Below are 24,137 nucleotides of genomic sequence, written 5' to 3'. Positions count from 1 at the left end.
CTTTCCTTGCATTTATGAGGCACTGGGTTAGATCCCAGCAGCATAAAATAAATAGTTTTGATTTCCTTTTCAGATAAATCATTATGGTGTAAGGAAATGCAACTGATTTTTGTAGGTTGATTATGAATCTTGCAACTTTCCTGTATGTTTATTAGTTCTAACAGTTTTATGTGGACTCTTTTGGTTTTTTTTTGGATTGAACCCAGGGACACTTAACCACTAAGCCACATCCCTAGCCTTTTTTAAAAGATATATATGTATATATTTTTTAGTTGTAGAAGGACACAATACCTTTATTTTTATTTATTTATTTTTATGTGGTGCTGAGGATTGAACCCAGTGCCTCACATGTGCTAGGCAAGTTCTCTTCCACTGAGCCACAAGCCCAGCCCAATCCCTAGCCCTTTTTATTTTTGGGGACAGCATCTTACTAACTTGCTTAAGGCCTTGCTAAGTGCTGAGGCTGGCTTTTGAACTTGCAATCCTCCTGCCTTAGTTTTCCAAGTTGCTGGGATTACAAATATGTATTGGGCTGGGGTTTTCTACATATAGGATCATGCCATCAGCAAATAGGGAAACATTTTCCACCTTTCTGATTCAAATGCCTTTTTAGCACTTTTTTTGTGTGATTTTCTCAATAGTACTTCCAGTACTCTGTTGCATAAAACTGGCAAGAGTGGATATTCTTGCCTTTTCTGTTTATTTTTTTGTGGTACTGAGGACTGAACCCACGGTACTCTACCCCTGAGCTACATCTCTAGCCCTTTCTGAATTTGTTCTTGCAATACTGAGAATTGAATCCAGGGCTTTGCAAGGCAGGTGCTCTACCACTGAACTTTATCTCCAACCCCCAGCCCTTTCTATTCTTTATTTCGAGGCAGAGCCTGAAGCTTGCAATCCTCCTACCTCAGCCTCCCAAATTGCTGGGATTATAGGCCTATGCCACAAACTGTGTTTGAGATTATTTTTTCTGTGGTGCTGGGAATTGAACTCACACATGCTAGGAAGTACTGTACCACTAAGCTACATCACCAACCCTTTCTTGTGATTCTTTTTATGAAAGGCAGGTATTTTCTTCCTCCTTCTTTTATTTATTTTTAAAAAATATTTTATTAGTTGTTGATGGGCCTTTATTTATATGTGGTGCTGAGAAATTGAACCCAGTACCTCACACACGCAAGGCAAGCACTTTACCACTGAGCCACAACCCCAGCCCACCTTCTTTTATTTTTTATGTTTCAGCCTCATTATAATCCCTTAGTTTTCCTTGGGAAGAAAAAATAAAAAGGCCCTAAGTGTTACCATCTTGTTCCCTATCCACTCCCCCTGCAGGTACTAGAGATTGAACCCAGGGGTGATTTACCACTGAGCTATATATCCAGTCCTTATTTTTGAGACAGGGTCCCAATAAATTCCCTGGGCTGATCTTGAACTTGTGATTCTCTTGCCTCAGCCTCCTGAGTCACTGGAAAAGTGTACACTAGTACACTAGTGTACAGTAGGGTACATTACTGTGCCTGGCTATGTTTTTGTCTTTCATTGTTGTCTTGCCATCTTTAAAAAATCAAGAAGATAATCCTTGCTGAGCATGGTGGCACACCCCTTACTTCCAGTTACTTGAGAGGCTGAGATAGGAGGATTGCAAGTTGGAGGCCCTCCTCAGCAATTTAGCAAGGCCCTGAGCAACTTAGTGCAACCCTGTCTCAACACAAAAAGGCCTAGGGAATGTGGCTCAGTGGTAGAGCACCCCTGGGTTTAATCCTCAATACTAAAGGGGGGAAAAAAACCCTTAAAACTGTAATGACTCATCTTTATAAGGTTTTTGGAAAAACCAACTCTTTTCACTCTGTCATAGATTTATGTAATATACAATTATTTGATATAAGTAACTCTGCATACGTATAATAGCACATAACTTAATGGGTTTTAGAAAGTTTATGGTTTAACTGGTAGAACTGAAAAGAGCTCTGGCATAAAAGAGAGCAGTCAACAGATGCAAGGGGAGATCAAGAGTATGAAGCCTCGGGATGGGGCTATTGAGCGCTTGCCTAGCACTGAGTTTGTTCCTAACCGCACCACATAAAAATAAAGCAAAAGTTAAAATAAATAAATAAATAGAGTATGAAGCTATGTGCCAGTCTGAGTAGTTTATTTCGGTGGTGATTAAGATAAAGTGTCAGCTGGGCTGAGTTGTTGGGGGCTGTTGCTCAGTGGTAGAGCACTTGCCTTGCACATGTGAGGCACTGGGTTCGATCCTCAACACCTCCTAAAAAAATATATTGTAAAAAAAAAAATGTCAGTTGCTGGCTGCAGTGGCACATTTGCAACTCAGCTGCTTCACGGATGAGAAAAAAGGATTGCAAGCTCCTCACCAATTTATTTTTTATTCTTTTGTGAGGCTAGTGGAAGTGATAGGGTGACCACCCTATCAGCCAGGCACCAGTAATGCATGCTGTAATTTAAACCATTCAGGAAGCCGAGGCAGGAGGATCACAAATTCGAGGCTAGTTCCAATTTATCAAAAGGGCTGGGGGTGGGGAGGTAGTGAAGCCTGGTGGTAGGGTAAAATCTCTAGTACCACACACAAAAAAAACCAAATTATGGTATATTCATATTTGGGTTTAAAGGTTGATCAGGGCAATCTTTTCCTCAATTAAAAAGAATGAAGTAGGGCTGGAGGTGGATCTCAGTGGTAGAGCACTTGACATACACAAGGCCCTGGGTTCAATCTCTAGTACTTCAAGGAAAAAAACAAAAACAAAAAAAACAAGGAATGAGGTAGAACTGATATGGAAATATTCAAAAATAAAAGTTATATAGATGATTGTACAATCCTGTCGGTATTAACATATTGTGTATATATATGCAAATTCACAAATATACCCCTCCCCAATAAAATATAATTGAACGGAGGTTGCCTTTGGCTTGAGGAACTCCTTTTAGAGATGGGGCACGAGGGAAGAGGCTGTCACAAATCATCTCGGCTCTTCCTCATACTGTTTCTCATAATGATTTTTTTTGTGATAGGGTCTCAAATTCCTGGGCTCAAGCAATCCTCCTGCCTCACCCTTTTCATAAGCTGGAACATAGGCGTATGCCACCCACCTGACACACTAATCATCATGCATATAAGAATGGAGGCATGGCATAATCAGATATCTTCATTTTTGCCCTTTTGTCCACTCTGACTTCATGCATAGAAAGAGGGGTCCTTTATTTTCAATCACAAGGTCTTATATCAGGATTACTAGAAGAGAGGGGCTGATACTGGAAGAGTCAGCGGTGACCACAAGGAAGGAAGGAAGGAGGGCTCTTCAGACATTCTTTAATTTTCTAAATTCCACTTAGTTCCTAATCATCCCCTTCCCTTAAAAACTGCTACTATGTAAAAAAGTAATTTCTAGAAATAAATTTTATGCTTAGTATCCTCCCCAGCCTAACTGATGGTCCATTAACGAACATGAGCCATGTCAGAAAAGCCCGATAACAAAAAACTCCCATAAAGAAGCCTTGAAAACTCCTGTACTTTAGATGACTAAAGCACATCTTTATTTTGCAACTGAACATTGAATCACAGCTAACTTTCCCCCCCCCCATGTTTGGACCTTAACAACTACTCAATTAAAATGAAATGTAGTCAACAAAATATGTATTATAGCATTTCACAGAATGTAAATTGTTCTCAGGGCTGAAAGTTTTTAAATTCAGCTTTTTTATCCTGTTTGTTATCAGTATTTGTAGACTTTTAAAAAAACATGAATGGCAGGAGTTCTAATTTATCAATGAAATTTAGACAAAGATACAAGGTCTATTCAAGTACACTAAACTTCAGTGACAAACTGAAGTGATAATTTCAAATTACCCATTATTGACCAAATTAATCCTTAGTTTCTTTGCCTCTAAATTATGAGAATAACCACATAAAAAGGGATAATCTTGTGAAATGGGTTGGGGAAAAGTGATCATAAAAGATTAGGAGACTAATTCAATTTTGATACAAGTTCAGTGAAAACAAATATGAATGGCAACCGTAATGTAAAATTGTACATTTTGGTCAGAAAATAAACTAGACCTTTAACTAGGCAACTTTCCTACTTCATACGTACATATAGCACCAGTTACAAGAAAATATTCCAAATTAAAATACCCTCTATGTAATCATTTTTAAAACTACTGTTTAAAGGTATCATTGATGAGGATATAGTAAACTATCAGTCCTCAAACTAAACCTATCCTGTAGAAAATAAAGACTGGCCTTTTTTATTTGAAAAGATCACAACACAGTTCATAATTGCAATGTCCTGATGCTGGAGTACACTTTAGACAGTTTTTATTTTTTTAAGCAGATATATTCTGCTGGCAGAAGATGAAAATAGCTTAATGTAAACTGTTTTAAGTCTCCTAAATCCTCCACTTCATTATAATCTACCAGGACTTTTGTCCCCTGAATCTTTTTTGCAGTGTAGTAAAAATTAAACCATAAGTACTAGACTGAAAACATTTCCAAGTTTTCACATAATGTACACGAAACACAAAGCAGAATGATTACAGAAAACCAAACTTGGTAGAAGCTAGCTGAGAGAACTCGAGAGTCCAGCAACAGTCAATGGTGTAGCCTTTATTGTACTGTATAAATTACAGAAAGGTGGCAAACCTAAAATCACACAAATTACCTCTTAAATATCAAATAAACTATCAAGAGATCATTGTAAAGCATTTAAACTTGGGTCCAATCTAGAGAGCTCTAATACTAATCATTTTTTTTCTGTATTTACAAAACTCGTAGATTATATCTTTAGATGTATAAATTACGTCAGTAGTAAGCATGAAATAAAGTGCTATTTGAAATTCAAGAAATCAATTTGATAATTGAAATGTGACATATTCTACAGAATACAAGAATGAATAATCTTGTCAACTCATCGAAGGATTGGAAAAGACAGGTGCCAGAGAATCACAGAATGAGGTTGAAATTTTCTTGCCCAGGAATGCAAATAATTGGAACACTAAAATTCAAGAGTAGAAACTAGAAAGGCTTATTTAATTAAAAGGTAAAATGGGCTCAATTTTGACTATAATGGTTTGGGGGATACCATAAATCAGAAACTATTTGGTTTAAGGGTTGAGCAGGGCAATCTTTTCCTCAATTGCTTCCTGATAATTTTATTAAGCAACATGGCATTTAAGGTTAGCGCAAGTGATAGTGTTGAATCTTGGAACATCTCAGGGTTGAGGGAGTCTAATACTAATTTCTTATAACTGTTGCAAAAGGTAATAAAGGTAACACTTTTTAGTTGTTCAGAGTATTTATTTCATAGTGATTTTTGGAGTGGGGGCGGGAGTACTGGGGCTTGAACCCAGGTGCACTTAACTACTGAGCCACATCCCCAGCTCCTTTTATTTTTGAGACAGGGTCTAAGTTGCTATGGGCTTCTCCAAGTACTTTGGCTGGCTTTGAACTTTCAAATCTCCTGCCTCAGCCTTCCAAGTCACTGGGATTATAGGCATAAACCAGTGTGCCTGGAAAGTGAGTGATTTTTTTTTTTAAATTCGGAGGACAAAAAGCAGGAAGCTAAGAGAATGAAACTCTAACTGAATCAAGTCCTTCTTCTGCCAGTACTGGGGACTGAACACAGGGGTGCTCTACCAGAGTGACATCCCTAGTTGTTTTTTATTTTGAGACAGGTTTCACTAAGTTGCCTTGGCTGGTCTTGAATATGAATGCTCCTGCCTCAGCCTCCTGAGTGCTCAGATTACAGGCCTGCGTCACTGCTTCCAACCCCAACTGAATCAAGTTTAATGAGTGACAGTAAATGCTACTTTTTAAAGCTGCTGCTGAACAAATTATGCCTGTAGTAGTTGGCTTAAAATAAAGTTTTTTTTTTTTTTTTGTTCATCAGCATTAATAATCGTTAACATATAAGACACCACTGCTTCAAGTCAGAGTTGGACCTGATGGTCTGTGACTTTGACAATAAAAAGGTAGAACCACTTACTGGGTCAGGGACCTTTACACATAATTAACTGTAGTGGATTTCAGGCAAGGTTTTCAGGCTTTAACTAAATCACTTTCTTACAATGATGTCCTCACTTACGGTGTCCCAGTGACAAAGCTTGGGAACTTTTCTCCATGGCAGACACACGCAGCAGCATGTTTAACTTCACACAAAAATTCACCCCAGAAGCCTAGAATTAGAATATTTTACACTTAAAAGGCGTATGTGCGAAATTTCTGGAAATTTCTAGAGCCAAAACAAAGCAATATGAAAAAGAATGCACATCATGTTTGTAATATGCTTCAACAATCGCTCTTGTTTATAATGAAAATTACTTTTCATCTAAAATTGCATTTTTTATAATGTGTAATACTCCTCCCTCTCTTCTTTCCAATCCTTTTGCAGGCTTTTTTTTTTTTTTGTTGTTAAAAAATAAGAGTATCCTTAGAATCAAGTCATAATTCTAATAACATTTAAAAGATACATTCATTTTCTTTACAGCATGAAAGACATACAAATATCATTTTATCCCTTTTTAACAATTAAAGAAGTTAACATTTTCAACTTTTTTTCATAGAAAAATATTTTCTATATCATTTACACAACAACAGATAGGAAAACTCTGTTACAGTGTTTAACTAAAACTTTTGTGAGCTAAAGAAGGCTTTCAAACATTTCCATTCTTGTACTGGAAATTTTAAAAGGTTTCAGGAAGTTAAATGTTTGAACTCTTCCCTAAAATTGTAGCTTTAACTTGCAAGATTGCTAGTAACTTTCACTTTGCAAATTAAAAGAAAAATTTGTTTATTTATGCACTGAACTATGTCTAACTAATGCAGACAGATTACACCCAAGCAGATAGTACTATGGTTGACCACTTAGCTTGGATGACTAAAATAAAAACAATTGTAACTTAAATTTCAGAAATCAACAATATACTAGAGTAGAAAAACATAAAAATAAATAGCAGCAAATTTATATATAGAAACAAGTAGTATTTTGTTGTCTACCCAAAACAAATTCACCAATATTGTGAAATAAAAGTGTCTAATTTTGGGCAGAAATAGGGATTGCTATTTCTAACAACATCAAAAAGCTTATAATAATAATTGCTACTAAAAAATAGTTGAAGACTGCATATAATAATGTTGATAACTGTTGTAGGCATTGTAAAGAAAACTGAACCCCAAACATACAATTTAGGAATTCATTTCTTGGGCTCTTCAAATTGATAAAATATGGGTCAGCAAGCAGCCCTCAAAATGCTTTATAAGAAAATTCCTTTTATCTATATGTTTAAGACTTTTATAAAATAGTTGCTACAATTTGTATTGTGACCACACTGAGACACTAATAAATCTTTGCCAACAGATCGGTAAATCCAATATTTGATGAAATTAACCTAGTGGATTGTAAAAACAGCTATTTCATTTGGAAGAAGCACCACAACAAACAGTTCCAGAAACTGTGGTTGTACAACTGAAGCAAATGTGGGAAATAAACAATCTTCATATGAAGTACTCAGTTTGTTTATGTGGCAGCTTATATAAAAGCAGGCTATGGTATCACTCATATACATCTTGTCATATCAAGATGTTTATTCAAACAAACATTTACCATAATGTACTTACTACAAGTGACTTTAAATGCAAATTAATCTGAACTATGAAAATTACTACCAAATCAAAGAACCTGTAAACATATCCCACATTATTATGATATAACTTTTATGAATTCAAAACTACTTTGGCAACCTTACCAATAGAATATTTTAAATATTTTCAAAATACAAATATTAAATAGCACATTGTTATAAATTCGTATTTCCTTCTCCCTTCATGATCAGATTATAAGACAAATAATGCTTTTATTTCTATTACATGTTCACATTATGAACACAAATTATTTCACTATAAATGGACATACATTTAAATCTTAGTTCTGTGTTTTAAGTGTTTTTAAAAATTAGTCTTCTACTTGCAGTCCAGAATGCTTTTATATTGCATTTGTATCAGCCTCAATACTTCACAAAAGCTTATGTTCTCTGACAGGGAAGCATGAGTGAGTCAGGGTCCTAATTAGGATCACTACTGCAGCCTACTTATTTTCTAACTTAAGCGACATCTCCTAAGGTTGTCATAGTTATGAAGCAAAAACACTGAGTATGCTTCTCAAGTTGAAACAGACTAAAATTCACAAGAATTTATGATATTCACATAGGTTACAATTACTGAAGTTCTAGTATAACACAGAGAACACCATATTGAGAATTAGGAAACTTAGATTGTACAAAATGAGACTTTGCTAAATCAATTACTGTTGCTGGGTCTCTGTTTCCTTGCTATAATAAGGGAAGTGGAGATTGGGGGAAAAAAATCTTTCCATTTCCTTTCTGCTCTCAAGTTGTACTTGAGACAGGAGACAAGATTTTTTCTCAAATTCCTGATTAGACCTGATCAGACCTGCTAACTGATGCTCAACAACCTTGTACTTTAAACAGTCTGTTCTTCCTGTTTGTGGGCATTAACTTTAACGAAATGTGTAAACAAATGCACTAAAGTATCTCTATGAATATATATATATACACACACACATATATTTGTACCTGAAACTTTCAAGCAATCATCTTAATGCCTTAATGTAACTTTGTGCATTTGAAGTCAGTTTTCATATAATAAATGTTCTCTTTATTCTTAAATCAAAATGATCAACCTTTTGTCTTCCTTCTATTTGTCCTAATAGGCCAGACAAAGGAAATTTTTCTGAGATGTTTACTCTGCCTCAATTCTGGATGGTTGTATCAGTTTGACAAATCCAACCAATTCTTCTTGTGAATGCAAAGATTATTCCAAAATATTTTTCAGCCTGTTTATACCATGCCGACACAAATCAGATGCTAATAAGATACAAACAAAAAGTAAAAACAACTTGAAATGAACACAGAAAAAACATTTGAAATCGGAGGGGGAAGTTCTCTACTAATACTTGCATTTACAAAAGCTCCTTGAATCACCAATACCGATTTCCACTTGTCAGAATAAAAGTCAGCATTCTTTCTTGAGTGTATAATGGTATGGAGGCAGGGGTGACCAGGACTGGGAGAGCAGCTTAGACACAAGAAACGTGAAATTTACCACACAACATTACATTGATATGGACGGAGTCTAGAACTACTCAACTTGGTGTACAAAAGCCACCATTATTTCTAGAAACCTATTTAGATTGAAACAGGTTAAAAAATTCTTATATGTGTAATGGATAAAGACTTTGCTATTAGGTAAACAGGGAAGCTTAATTAGAGTAGTCTTTTTAGAAGCTGTGAAGGATAAATTAAGTAATATCCTAATATATTTTTACAAAGGATCCTTTTGTACATACAAACACTGACAAAGTGTAGCTCCCAGATGAAAAATGCATACATGATAAATTTAAATGTAATTCTACACCTCTAACACATTGGCATTTCAAGACAGGCATTAATGATTGAAAAAGGCAGCAGTGCTCATTGCCAACAATTAGTTAACCTGGGAAATGTAAACAAAGCCGTAGTTAAAGAACATGCCAAGCAAGACATTTGTCTGTTTATGTCTACACAACTGTTATCTTTTTGACTGTGACTGTCATTTTCTGTCCAGTTAGCAGAGACTTTTTTAATACACACAAAAAATAAGTGCAAAAACAGTTATTTCATATGTAGATCCCCATCGTGTCTTTCCTTTTTCATTTTTCAACTTGTCATATCATACAGCAGCCTAATTTACATTTATCTGTTGGTACAGAATGGAATGTTCAAATAAGTCAATAGTTCATTTACTATTTTATACTGTCTTGACTGAAATCAGGAAATAGATGAGAACATAAAGATTATGTTTACTTCTCTCTTTAAAAAAAGACTTAGAAGTATTTTAATATAATTTATTTGGTATCTTGGCTATTAATGTTTAGGAGCTTAGCTTTCTGAAATGCATTATGATGGATTTTTGAATGTGAAATGACATCATTTAGATTTTACTAAAGATTTTTAAATGTACATTTTCCCCTTCATACTAAATGGCATTCCAAAATACCAACCATTAGACTCTAAACTTTATCAAAACTATAAATATTCAGAAACCACTAGTAAATGAATCTACTTTAACCATATCCATATAAAATATTTATGTAAAATAATATTTAAATAGGCAGGCAAATTTTCACTTAAATTGGGCAATATTAAAGTTCTATCTCTGTAGACTTGAAATCCAAAACACCTGAAGAGGTTAACAGATATATCCTTAATGGGAATCAGATCCTCAATCAGATTGGATAATCAAAAGACTCCTTATATAACATGCTTATAATTTAATAAGTATATATAAACTGAAATAATTTAATTGTACACAAAGTGACAAGAAAACCCTCATTTTAGTTAAGGAAGGGTTATATTTAGACTCAATAATATTTAATTTCTCACTTGAAGAATCCCAACCAAAAGACCAGTGCGAAAAAGGCTTCATATTAACTAAAATGAATGCTAAGGAGAAATATTTTAGTTATGGATAGGAATGAATCAAAATTAATTAATTGCTCTATAGCTTAGAGTCCCAGTATTTTATCAGATGCCACTTCTAAAGTCAGGGATAAAATAAATATGAAATTTGAATAATAAAGCATCTTTTTAAGTTGAGCTGCTTAACTGTAACCCCTGTCCCGCAGTAAAGGAATGTGCATATTTTGAACAATTCTGTAGCAGCAGAGCGTGCACTCAGTAGAACACGAAGTATTTTTGCTTCTTATGGCAAAATACAAGTATTGAGTAAGAAATAGAATTTCCTTACCCTTTTTTGACTGCATAACTCTCAATACAAGAAGCCTGTTTTTAAAATGTGAACTTATTCAAAATGCATAAAAATGTAAGAATGTACAATATACTTACATACCTCCTAGTGGGGTCAAATGAGTGCCTTTCATTAGACATATAAAGATGTCTCAAGGCACTTAAGGGGTTAAGACACAATGCATGCATTCCTTTACATCAAGTATATGAAATCACATGATTTGGAATAAGCCAACCTTATGATAAATATAATTACATTATTAAATTCAAGAAAATTTGTAGATTCATATCTATACTTTTTATAAGATGCTGGTAAATGGACAATGTGCAGCATTTCCTGGGAATAGCAAATTCCACCTTTCTTCTTCTGAACAGCAGGTCTCTAGAGAGGGCGTGTAGGGAAAGATGTGCTGCATCCATAGGCAGTGTATTGGCTAATATTGAGAATGATATTGCTAAAATCTTAAAAATAAAATCTGGTAATCAGTATAGTAAGTACATGATCCACTGGAAAAAAAAAGCCAGAGCTGACTCCTGATATTTACTTCTTTTTGCTTTCAAGATACAGATGTACAACAAAGATGATGAGGATTCTGAGCCTCGCTTGTGGCAATTCTACCAGAAGGGGACTGCATGGCACCACCACAAATTTTCATAAATTACCCTGAACATACTCAGTTATTCACTATTTGTTCAGAGCAAAGCATGAAATAGTCTTCCAACACATGAGTTACAGATTCTGAAGGGTTGACTTTTTTTTTTAAAACATAAAGTGCAACAGTGCTGAAGTTTTCAAAGTTCTTTTTTTTTTTTTAGTTCTTCATTTTTTTGTGAGATGCCATTTCCTGCAAGCAGTGTCATGGCACAGTGAATATAATGAAATATAACGAATAGCAGTTTTCCAACATGTATTTCAGATCTTTTCTTATTTATTTGACGATGTTGTTAAGGGTTTAATAAAGCCTTCTTCATAAACCTTCAAAATAGCTTCACATACAAATCTGTATTGACTCTGAAAAAGAAAACATAAAAAATAGAATTGATAAAAAAACCCCTCAAAACAGACCATACCAAAACATAAACATCTCACTTGGCTTGCTTATAAAAGAAATTCAGGGCTGGGGTTGTAGCTCAGTGGTAGAGCATTTGCTTTGCATGTGTGAGGCACTGGGTTCGATTCTCAGCACCACAGATAAATAAATGAATAAAATAAAGGTCCATCAACAACTAAAAACATATTTTTTAAAAAGGACATTTCTTAAAAAAAAAAGAAATTCAAAGTGAAAAAATATTGACAGCATTTTTTATCAATAAATGGGCAAACCCTAAAGTCTGAAAATAGAAGATTTTGTTGGCAAAACTCATTTGTTGTGGATAGGGATGTTAAAGTGTTGTAACCCCTAAAAAGAAGAATTTGAAAGCATCTATAAAATTACATTAATTTACCTTCTGACCCATCAATCCCACTTCTAGGAAGTCCAAAATACAAATTGTGGTTATTGTAAATAATCACAAAGCGAATATGTGTTTTCAATTTCTTTTTCTAGTTTGTAGAAAACTAGTATTTTTGTTAAAGAAAAGAGGAGATATGATGTAAGATAAAAGAGGTTAAGTAAAATTACTGTGGTCCTAGATGGGCAAACTCATGGTAAGTATACTTTCCTAGCTCAGTCAACTGAGCATTTCTAGAGACAAATAAAACCCAATAACAATAGAACTCTCTAGTGCTTAGAGGGTGGTGCCTAAAAGCATCTCTCACTAGTAAGCACCAGGACTTTTTTTTCCCCCCACTGAACTACATCCTTAGCCTTTTTTTTTTTTTTTTCCAATTTTGATATAGGCTCTAACTGTCCCAGGCTGGCCTCAAATTTGTGATCTTTCTGCCTTAGCCTCCCAAGTCATTGAGATAACAGGCATGTGACGCCAGGCTGGGCAAGAACCAGGACTTCTTGAGGTCCTGGGTTTTATCCCCGACCAAGGAAAGAGAAAAAGAGAAAACTTATAAATAAATAAAGGGTAAGAATCAGGTAATCACGTTTACATTGCCTTTCATACAAACACTATTCCACTCACTGACCAAGATGAGAAGTTTCACTTTATTTATTTATTTTTTTGAGGTCTTGCACAAACCAGGCAAGCACTCTACTACTGAGCTACATTCCTAGCCCAAGAAGTTTCTCTTTAAACAATTATCCAGCTGATAAATGAAGAAAGATAGAATGAGAATACAATTTTTCAAACCTGATGAATTAATGGATGAAGGCATTGATTACTTGAGGGTACTAATATCAGAAAAAGACAGACAGACAGATATGTGCTTCTGAAGAAACAAAAAACACGCTGCTAAAGTCTATGGATCCACTTATCACTTTTAGGAAATAGAACACCACTTTGATGATGTAGATCAACAAAATCTAGATAGTGGGGAACTATATGGCAAAAATAATCAGGGGAGGAAGATTTCACTTAAGAGGCACTTAGGAAACATAACTAATCAATGTGAGTAGACATATCTGACTCCTGATTTTAAACAAATTATAAAAACAAAAGCCCATCATGAGGGGCTGGAGTTGTGGCTCAGTGGGGCTGGGGTTGTGGTCAGTGGTGGAACACTTGCTTGCATGTGTGAGGCACTGGGTTTGATTCTCAGAACCACAAATAAATAAATAAATTAAATAAAGGTCCTTCAACAACTAAAAAATTTTAAAAAAAGCCCATCATGAATGTTATGATCCTATAATTCTACCTGTTGGTGTATACCTGAAAGGAATGAAAAGTGGGGTCTTCAGATATAACCCATGTTCATAGCAGCATTACTCACAATAGACACAAGGTAGAAAAAACAACATAAATGTCCACTGATGGATTTTGCTGATTTACATCAAGGTGGTGCTCTATTTCCTAAAAGTGTTAAGTGGATCCATAGACTTTAGCAGCTTAGGTGTTTTATTCTTTATTCAAAAACACATCTGTCTTTCTTTTTGTGATATTAGCATGAAGTGATCAATGCCTGCATCTATTAATTCATCAGGTTTGAAAAATGACATTCTAATTCTAAAAAATTTACTCTCATGCACACCAAATTACTGGTTAATAAATGGTTACAGCAAGGTTGAAGGATATGTGATCAATATACAAAATCAATTGCATTTCTATATCTTAGCAATAAACAGTTCTAAAATGAAATTAAGTAAATAATCCTACTCACAGTAGCTCCACAAAGACTAAAATATGACACTTTTACAGTGAAAACTACAAAACATCATTGAAAGAAATACACAAATAAATAGGATAATCTTGTGTTTGTCTAGTTGGCTTTTTTAGGTAAAAAGGACAAACTGATTCTAAAATTCATATAGAATTGAATGTAAGAGATTCAGAGGAGTTATAAAAATCATAAAAAAGAAAGAGAAAAGTTGAAGATTCTTATTTCCTGAATTTAAATTCTGCAACAAAGCTATATGAATTAAGACAGCTGGAAAGGGAGAGAGAAGGGAAATTGCATGGAAATGGAAGGAGACCCTAGGGGTATACAAAATTACATACAAGAGGAAGTGAGGGGAAAGGGAAAAAAAAATACAAGGGGGAGAAATGAATTACAGTAGAGGGGGTAGAGAGAGAAGAGGGGAGGGGAGGGGAGGGGGGATAGTAGAGGATAGGAAAGACAGCAGAATACAACAGACACTAGTATGGCAATATGTAAATCAATGGATGTGTAACCCATGTGATTCTGCAATCTGTATACAGGGTAAAAATGGGAGTTCATAACCCATTTGAATCAAAGTGTGAAATATGATATATCAAGAACTATGTAAGGTTTTGAACAACCAACAATAAAAATTAAAAAAAAAAAAAAAAAAGACAACTGGACTGGGGCTGTAGCTCAGTGGTAGAATGCTTGCCTAACATGTGTGAGGCACCGAGTTCAATCCTCAGCACCACATAAAAATAAATAAAATATAATGTCCATCTACAACAAAAAATATTTTTTAAAAAAACATGGTATTAGTTAGTAGTATCTGACTACCAAAAAGGTATTTATTACATTATATTGTCTACTTCTGTGTATGTTAGAAATTTTGTATAACAAATGTAAAAGCAAAACAAAAAACAAGCTTTTAGGTCACATGGGTCCATCTGTTTAGAGTATAATCCTCAGCTGCAGGAATTACAGGGGAGTGCCACCACATCTGACTCCAATGACTCTTAAATATGCTCCAAGAAACATGAAATTTTATAGTATTAAGATTATGATGATGATTTTGGTACCAGAGACCGAACCCAGGTACTTTACCACTACATCCCCAGCCTTTTTAATTTTTTATTTTGAGATAGGATCTTACTAAATTGCTGAGACTGGCATTGAACTTGAGGTCTTCGGGCCTCTGCCTCCTGAGCTACTGGGATTACAGGCATGTACCACCACACCAGGCTAAGATTATTTTAGCATTACTAGTGTCAATAAGATTACTTGACCTATGTGCTCTAAACGTGAAGCAGGGGCAAAGCACCCCTGGGTTCAATCCTCAGTACAAAAAAAAAAGTCGGTGGAAAAGTGGAGAATGATAAGTAGCTTGATTTATAGAATATTTTTGTTGGAGGAATTTAAGTTCTTATGTGAAAAAGAAAGGCATTCCACCACAGCTGTTTCACTGAAAGCAGGCCTACCAGGATTCTCCAGTTCAGTTGTACTATCATTGTGAGCATTCTACTCGACTAAGCAATATAAGACACATTCCTCTGCATCTGTTGTAATACTTAAGAAATAATATGCTAGGCCACTTGCATGTTGGCAAAAACTGTCTCTGTAAAAGGCCAGATGTTAAATATTTTAGAAATTGCAGGCCATAGCTAGGCATGGTGGCACATGCCTGTTAATTCTAGTGACTCAGGAGGCTGAATCAGTGAATCAGGAGGATCAAAGTTTTGGGGCAAACTCAGTGACTTGTTGAGCCCCTGAAACAAAATAAAAATAGAAATGGCTGAGGATATAGTTCAGTGGTAAAGTGTCCCTGGTACCTTCTGCCAAAAAGTAAATGAATAAATAAATAAAAACAAGATTAGACCATATGGCATCTGTTGCAACTTGTCAACTATGATCAATGTTGAAGTGGTATAAAACCAGCCAAAGACAATCATTAACAATTAAACATGGCTGGGTTCCATTAAAGATTCAAAAGAAAAAAAAAAAAAGCGGGGGAAGTCAGATGTGATTCACAGGCAAAAGGTTATTAGCTGCTGATAAGGAATTAAAAAGATAAAAATATGACTCAGAATAAAACTTAAAATATACACTGATAACAAAAACCATCATTGAAGATTCACATGTGCACATGAAATACAGTACTTACAGGTGTTTGGATCATCATGGCTCGTTGATCTCTCATTGTTCTTACAATATCTAGTGGATAAACTGGCTGATTGCATTCAATGAGACACATGGCTGTTTCCATAGTAATAAGAACCCCAGTTCTTCCAATTCCAGCACTAAAAAAGATAAATATGGGCAAGGTCTTACTGATAATATTCTATTAAAATTCTTGTGATTTTAGTGCAGAAAAATCAAAATACTGAATAATAATATTGAAAAATAATTTCATTTTAGGGTTTTATATTAGAGAAGTAGTAAGTTAACTTCTAAACAAGGTATAAGCTTATTGGAGCAACTTCCCTTAAAAAACATAACAAGAGAATTATAATAATCATTAACAAATGTGTAGAATACAGCACTATTTTATGCCTTTGACAAATTAGGGTTTTCTAAAAAAATTAAGTTACCTCTGGATAGTTAAGAACTCTTGGAAGTATGATCTGTAAACAAGAATGTGGTAGCTACTAGAGTCTTAGGATATGGGATGGCCATATGTTTCATCATTCTTGTCACTTTGCCTCTCAAATATTTGTTCTATTATCTGTTTTAATGATCCGAAAGTTTGCTCTTACAATGTGCTGAAAAGGTGAGTTATCTCAAACTATCCTCCAAATAAAGCACTTTAAAACATGGTTATGAAAGGAAGAAAATAATTTCTGTATCCCAATCTCTGGGTCAGTGGAAGTGAAGGTTGGAGTCACAGTGTTTGGCTCTTTGAGGACTGAAGGAGACCTGGGGTGAAAGGAAGGAAAGGTAGCCTGCCACTGTTCACCTAGAAATACTGGGAACGGCAAGTCCTATAAACCCATTTGGTAGGCTCATTCCAAGAGATGTGGGAGCACTCAATGAGTATCCTAAGAGGGGTCACAGGAAAGACAAGAATACCTTGCTGGGAAGGAGAAAATCTAAACTGCAGACTGCATCCTAACGTATAGGTAATGATCTGAACGTATGCCTCAAAATGTGTGCCTCAAAATTCATGTTGAGGGGCTGGAGATGTGGCTCAAGTGGTAGCGCGCTCGCCTGGCATGCGTGCGGCCCGGGTTCGATCCTCAGCATCACATACAAACAAAGATGTTGTGTCCACCGAAAAAACTAATAAATAAATAAAATTCTCTCTCTCTCTTTAAAAAAAAAAATTTAAAAAAATTCATGCTGAAATTGTGTGTGTGTGTGTGTGTGTGTGTGTTTTGCTGGGGATTGAACCCAGGGCCTTCTGCATGTGAGGCAAGCACTCTACCAACTGAGCTATATCCCCAGCCCCATGCTGAAACTTAATCACCAATGTGATAGTATTAAGAGGCAGGGCATTTAGGAAGTGATTAACTCATGAAAGTACAGCCCTCACAGATGGCATCAGGGGTCTTATAAAACAGCTTGGGGGAGTGAGTGCACATTTCTGTATCTTCTATCCCTTCTGCTATAAGGACACAGCATTTGCTCTCTCTGGAGGATGCAGAAATAAGGGACCATCTTGGAAGCAGAGAATAGCCCTCATCTGATACTGAATTTGCAGTATCAGATCCTTCATCTTGGATTTTCCAGCTTCTAGAACTCTAAGAAATAAATTTCTGTATTTTTGGGGGGGAGGCGGGGGTTTTATAGGGATTGAATTCAGGGGTACTTAATCACTGAGCCACATCCCCAGCCCTTTTTATTTAAAGACAGGGTCTCACTAAGTTGCTTAGGGACTCATTATGTTGCTGAGATTATAGGCATGTGCCTCCACACACCCAACTAAATTTTTGTTATTTATAACTTACTTAGTCTTAGGTATTTTCTTTTTCTTTAAATACTTTTTTAGTGGTTAATGAACCTTTATTTTACTGATTTATATGTGGTGCTGAGGATTGAACCCAGAGACTCAAATGTGCTAGGGAAGTGTTCTACCACTGAGTCACAACCCCAGCCCTTTAGTATTTTTTTTAGAGCAGCACAAATAGACTAAGACAATCTATAATATTTCTACAATATTATATATCATTAGATCTAAATTACAATTTCAGCAATGCTAAAATACAAAAGCTTCTAAGAATCCGTGCAATAATTATTATTTTTATCTCTTATCACAAAGTTTCTGCCAAATATTAACATTAGAACATATCCTTTGTTTTCTACATCAGAGCACAGCTATGAGTAATTAGTCACTGTGGCAATCACAACATAAGGGTGCAATAAAATACCTATTCCCTTATAATAAAAATAATATATCAAGTCAGTTATTCATTCATAAAAGACAGGAATAGAATACCTGCAATGAACAACAATAGGTTCTTCTTTGCCAGCCCTCTTATTTCGTACATGACAAACAAAATCCAGAAAGTCACTTGAATCATCAGGGACTCCATGGTCAGGCCAGGCTATGTACTGGATCTGAGTGAGTTGACGACTCTCATTTTTCTAAGTATAAAAGAAAAATTATTTACCTTGACTTAGGAATTATCTTTAAAATATAAATATTCATGTCATTTTAATTTTAGAAGGAGAGCAAAACCAACTCCTTTTCCTCCCCACAAAGAAGTAATGCATAAACCCACTAATATCCTAAATTGCAACAAATAAGAAATAAACTATTTTATGGAAACAGGTGTATCTATCTTATCGGCTACTTACATTGATGCCTTTTTATAACTCAATATCTGTATTTATAGTTTTAAAATGATGATAATCAAGCAAACTTTCAAAAACAAATTAATATCCAGAGGAATGCTTAAAGATTTAACAACAGACACTAGTATGGCAGTATGTATAAATGTGGATGTGTAACCAATGTGAATCTGCAATCTGTATACGTGGTAAAAATGGGAGTTCATAACCCACTTGAATCAAATGTATGAAATATGACATGTCAAGAGCATTGTAATGTTTTTGAATAACCAATTAAAAAAAAAGATTTAACTAAAGATCTGTTAATTGAGCAAAAATGGTAAAGTAAAAAATAAAAATATTTTTTGAACAGGGCACAAAGCTGAGCTAATCCTGACACAACTCAGATAAAATTTTGGAAATTAAAAAAAAAATAAATGTAGATTAAAAACTGGAGATCATAAAATCATCAGACATTAATTAATCCCTAGATCAAACTAGTGATTATTCCTTTTGGGGAGCTAATAGAGAGAGTAAGACTCTTAGATACATTTTGGTACAAGTCTTGACTATATCAGGATGGAATTTAATATTCAGAGCCTCACTTCTTCCTTCACTTGAAAAATGAAATAACATCTATACATTTAAGGGATAATCTTAATGTTGAAAAGACTCCATAAAATGACCTGTAAATCACTTGACATCATATACACAATTAACAGGTAGCTAGTCATCCAACATTATGAAAACTGGTTATTGCCATTTATATTAAAGGGAGCACAACTGCCAGTGGTGCACACCTGTAATCCCAGCAACTCAGGAGGCTGAGGCAGAAGGATTGTAAATTCAAAGCCAGCCTCAGCAACTTGTGAAGCCCTAAGCAATTCAACAAGATCTTGTTTCAAAGTAAAAAGAATTAAAAGACTGGGGATGTGAGTCTGTGGTTAAGAGCCCTTGAGTTCAATCTTCTGGTACCAAAAAAAAAAAAAAAAAAAAAAAAAAAAAAAGTGTGTGCATGCGGAGAGGTTTCCAGAAAAATACTATGAAAAGTAATGGATGGTATGGTGGTGCATTCGTGTAATCCCAGTGACTTGGAAGGCTGAGACAAGTTCAGAGCCAGCCATAGCAAGCCAACCATTAACAAGACCATAGGCAACTTGGGGTGACCCTGTATCAAAATCAAGAAAAAGGGTGGTTAAGAAAGCAAAAGATATATAAGACTAGGTAGTGTTGTCTGTCTGACCAGTGTCCATCAACATATGGATGCATTTACATACACATGCAAATTTATTTTCCCAATTATATGTGGTTCAAACTTTAGAAACATGACTTAGCATAGTTTCTAAGGTACTCAGGGTATATAAAGAAAAGCCACTATTCAATAAACTACTATTCAGGTGCTAATCTACAGGTAGAGTATAATAAAAAGACTGTTTTTTACTTTTTGCAGTATTGGGGATTGAACCCAGGGCCTCAAGCATGCTAGGCAAGTGATCTACCACTGAGATAAGCCCACAGTCATTTTTAAAAAGTATTATTTTGAGGCAGAGTTTCATTAAGTTGCCCAGATTGGCCTTGAATTTGCAATCCTCCTGCCTATATCTGGGATTACAGGCATACATTACTGCACCAAGTAAAGAGTCTACATTGAAGTCAGATATTATTTTTTAAAATATTGTTTTAGTTGTTGATAGACCTTTATTTTATTCATTTATTTATATACAATGCTGAGGATCAAACCCAGTGTCTCACACATGTGAGAGGCAAGCGCTCCACCACTGAACCACAAACTGAGCCCCAGCCCCAGATATTATTTTATATAAACACACAGACTATCTTTCATTATCAATTAGGGAGAATATATTAGACCATGAGTATATCCTCCCAAGCCCCTTAAATTCATTCTGATCTGAATAAAATTTAACTTTTTATTTTCAGACTTTACCTTCATTCAGTAGCTGAAGGCTTTTCTTTTCTTTTGGTACTGGGGATTGAACCCAGGGGCACTTTACCACTGAGCTACATTCCTGCCCCATTCTCCTTTTTAAAAAATTTGAGATTGGGTCTTGCTAAGTTGCTGAGGGCCTCCTAAATTGCTGAGGCTGGTCTCAAACCTGTGATCCTTTTACCTTAGCCTCCTGAGTCACTGGGATTACAGATATGCACCACTGTGCCCAGTAAGACTTTTTTCTTTTGTGGTACTAGGAGTTGAACCTCGGGCCTCAAACATGCGAGGTAAGTGCTCAATCACTGAGCTACATCCCAACCCACCAGATTCCTTTTCTATAAATAACACAACTTCTGGTTCCTTCCCTTTTGGCAAGAAAGGTTCTTGTCTCTGGTCTCTCTTAATCATAAATTTGGAGAAGGGTTGTAGTTTCCATTTCCAAAGGTTTAACCATTTATAGGAGAGGCATAGGCCTTTATGGCTTATACTGTCTGCTTTTCTCTAGCAGTTACTTCTTTTGGCTCCCTCCAAAACCACAGGTGGCCGGCACCGGAATACCTAGCTGCTGGCAGTGAATATGGGATACTGTCTCTAACAGCCTCATCATGCCCTCTACACACATCTTCTAATTGGAGTACTGAGCCATCATTTTTTTTTTTTTTAAAGAGAGAGAGAGAGAGAGAGAGAGAGAGAGAGAGAGAGAGAGAGAGAGAATTTTTAATATTTATTTTTTAGTTCTCGGCGGACACAACATCTTTGTTGGTATGTGGTGCTGAGGATCGAACCCGGGCCGCACGCATGCCAGGCGAGCGCGCTACTGCTTGAGCCACACCTCCAGCCCCTGAGCCATCATTTACTAATCAATCCCCATTTCTGGCTTTGGTAGCCAATGTGCGTAACCCAGTTAGAACTAAGAAGAACTAGCAGGTAGAAAGCTCTAACCTATAGGAAGGTCTTGCCTATGAATTTTTCTTCCTTAATATTGAGGGGATTGTGTTCGCCTCTATTCTTTTGAAAAAAAGAAACAATTGAACAGTTTTCAATTACTTTTTCATATTAACAAATACACAAATATTTTACTATATTACTCCCAGAGAGAATTTTTTAGTAATAAAAATAAAATTTTTTTTAGTAATAAAAATAAATTTTTAGTAATAAAAAATAATTTAGTAATAAAATTTAGTAATAAAAATTTTTTTAGTAATAAAAATAAATTTTTAGTAATAAAAATAAAATTTAGTAATAAAAATAAAATTTTTTAGTAATAAAACTAGTTTGTAAGGCAAAGTAGTAAATAGTAATAAATAATATTTACCAGACTGCTTTTATACTGACAACTAATTTTTGGCAGTAGAAACTGAAAATGCATTTATTATAGTATAGGAAAATATACTCTATAATTCCAGAGTGTCCCATCAAAACAGGTTAGTAATTTTTGTGATGTTTTTCTGGCTAAAACACATTTCAGCTTTCAAAGTGTTTACTTTAAACACAGTTCTAGCAAATGGACACCCTGCCTTCTTACCTCTTGGTTGAACAGTGTCATATTCCTGAAGATATAGGCAGCATTTCCTTCTTCTGAATGGCAGGTAACTTGATAGCATCCATAGGATGAACTTCCTGTGGGTTCTGGCCAATACTGATGACATTTAACCTGGTATCAACAGAATTATATAAACAAAGAAATTATACACACACACACACACACACACACAAAATAAACAAAGAAAATCACAACCACACATACATACATATATCAACTTAAGTTCTTTTTTTTTTTTTTTTTTTTTTTTTTTGTGGTGCTGGAGATTGAACACAGGGCCTTTTGCATGATAGGCAAGCAATCTACCACAAAGCCACATCCTCAACCCAGTTTCTCCAAATTTTTAGAATATTTTAATTTTTAAGAACTTTCAGGGGGCCAGGTCTGTAGCTCAGTGGCAGAGCACTTGCCTAGCACACATGAGGCACTGGGTTCGATCCTTAGCACCACATAAAAATAAATAAAGGAATTGTGTCCAGCTACAACTAAAAAATATATTTAAAAAAAGAACTTTCAGCCTGGCCTGTTGGCACACGCCTGTAATCCCAGTGGCTTGGGAGGCTGAGGCAAGAGGATCATGAATTCAAAGCCAGCCTCAGCATCTTAGCAAGGACCTAAGCAACTCAGGGTGACCTTGACTCTAAATAAAATATAAAAAGGGCTGGGGGGCTAGGGAATGTGGCTCAGGTGGTAGTGTGCTCGCCTGGCAGGATCTTGGTAAATTGCTGAGCCTGGACTCTAACTGGGATCTTCTTTGCTTAGGCTCTAGAATTGCTGAGCTTATAGGCATATGCTACCATGGCTGGTTTCAGTATATCCACACGTGTGTAACCATGAACACATTCACTTTTAGAACATCTTCATGACACCCAAAAATATCCTTATACTTGTTGGTAGTCACTGTGCATCCTACCTGATCCTATTTTCCTTTCCCCAACTTGAATTTAGACAATGACTAATCTACTTTCTGTCCATATAAAAATAATCATATACTATGTGGCCAAAAAGGAAAAAAAAGAAGAAGAAAAAAAGAAGAGGAAAACTCTTCTTTCATTTGGCAAAATGTTTTCTAGGTTCATCCATGTTGTAGCAAGTATATATAAGTACTTCATTTTTTTTTAATTGCCAAGTATCCAACAATACGAATATATTACTATTTCTTGGCACATGTGAGTCTTTCTATGTTTTGGCTATTTTGAGTAATACTGTTACAAATGCTCGTGAACAAAATTTTTGCATGTTCATGTTTTCAATTCTTTTGGTACATCTAGGAATGAAGTTGATGAGTTGTAGTAAAGCCATGTTTAACTTTCTGAGGAAGTACCAGACTTTTCTAAGGTGACTGTACCATTTTACAAATCCACAGGCAGTGTATGAAAACTCTGTTTTCTCTATCATTGGCAACACTTATTATTACCTGTCTTTTTAATTTCACTCATGTACTGATTATGAAGTGGGGTCTCATTATTATTGATTTGCACTTCCCTAATGACTAATGTGGTCAAGTTTTTTTTTTTTTTTTTTTTTTTTTTTTTTTTGTGATGCTGGGGATTGAATTCAGGGCCTATGCATGTGCATGTGAGGCAAACACTCCACCAATTGAGCTATACCCCCAGCTCTGTGATCAAGTATTTTTTTATGTGCTTACTAGCCACTGGAATATTTTCTTTGGGTAACTGTCTATTCAGATGCTTTGCCCATTTAAAAAAACTAGATTGTCATTTTATTGTTAAGTTATAAGAGTTCTTTATATATTTATATACAAGCTCCTTACATAAACATTAATCCTTTTAAATAATAACAATGGTAATAATAATAGCTAACACTTATGTCACAGTAGTATGTGTCAATCGTAATTTTAAGCACATAATTGTAAT

The 24,137-nt window shown here is 35.2% G+C and overlaps 1 protein-coding gene across 15 annotated transcripts in view; it reads right to left on the bottom strand.

Annotated features, from left to right (window-relative positions):
• Positions 1–3,589: 3,589 nt before the first annotated feature.
• Positions 3,590–24,137, bottom strand: part of PTPN4 (protein tyrosine phosphatase non-receptor type 4) — a 180,516-nt gene continuing 159,968 nt past the window's right edge. For all 15 annotated transcript variants that reach the window (XM_081260413.1, XM_081260419.1, XM_081260408.1 and 12 more), the window contains 4 exons: positions 22,243–22,371; positions 18,435–18,583; positions 16,164–16,299; positions 3,590–11,824 (listed from right to left, as the gene is read on the bottom strand). In XM_081260413.1, the coding sequence (XP_081116539.1) occupies positions 11,738–11,824; positions 16,164–16,299; positions 18,435–18,583; positions 22,243–22,371 (501 nt within the window). In that variant the 3' untranslated portion in view covers positions 3,590–11,737. The remainder of the gene's footprint in view (positions 11,825–16,163; positions 16,300–18,434; positions 18,584–22,242; positions 22,372–24,137) is intronic.

The sequence above is a fragment of the Spermophilus citellus genome (genome assembly GCF_964194105.1).
Source record: "Spermophilus citellus genome assembly, chromosome: 11".
In the NCBI taxonomy this organism is placed as follows: Eukaryota; Metazoa; Chordata; class Mammalia; order Rodentia; family Sciuridae; genus Spermophilus; species Spermophilus citellus.
This window is presented reverse-complemented; position numbering and strand designations above follow the sequence as displayed.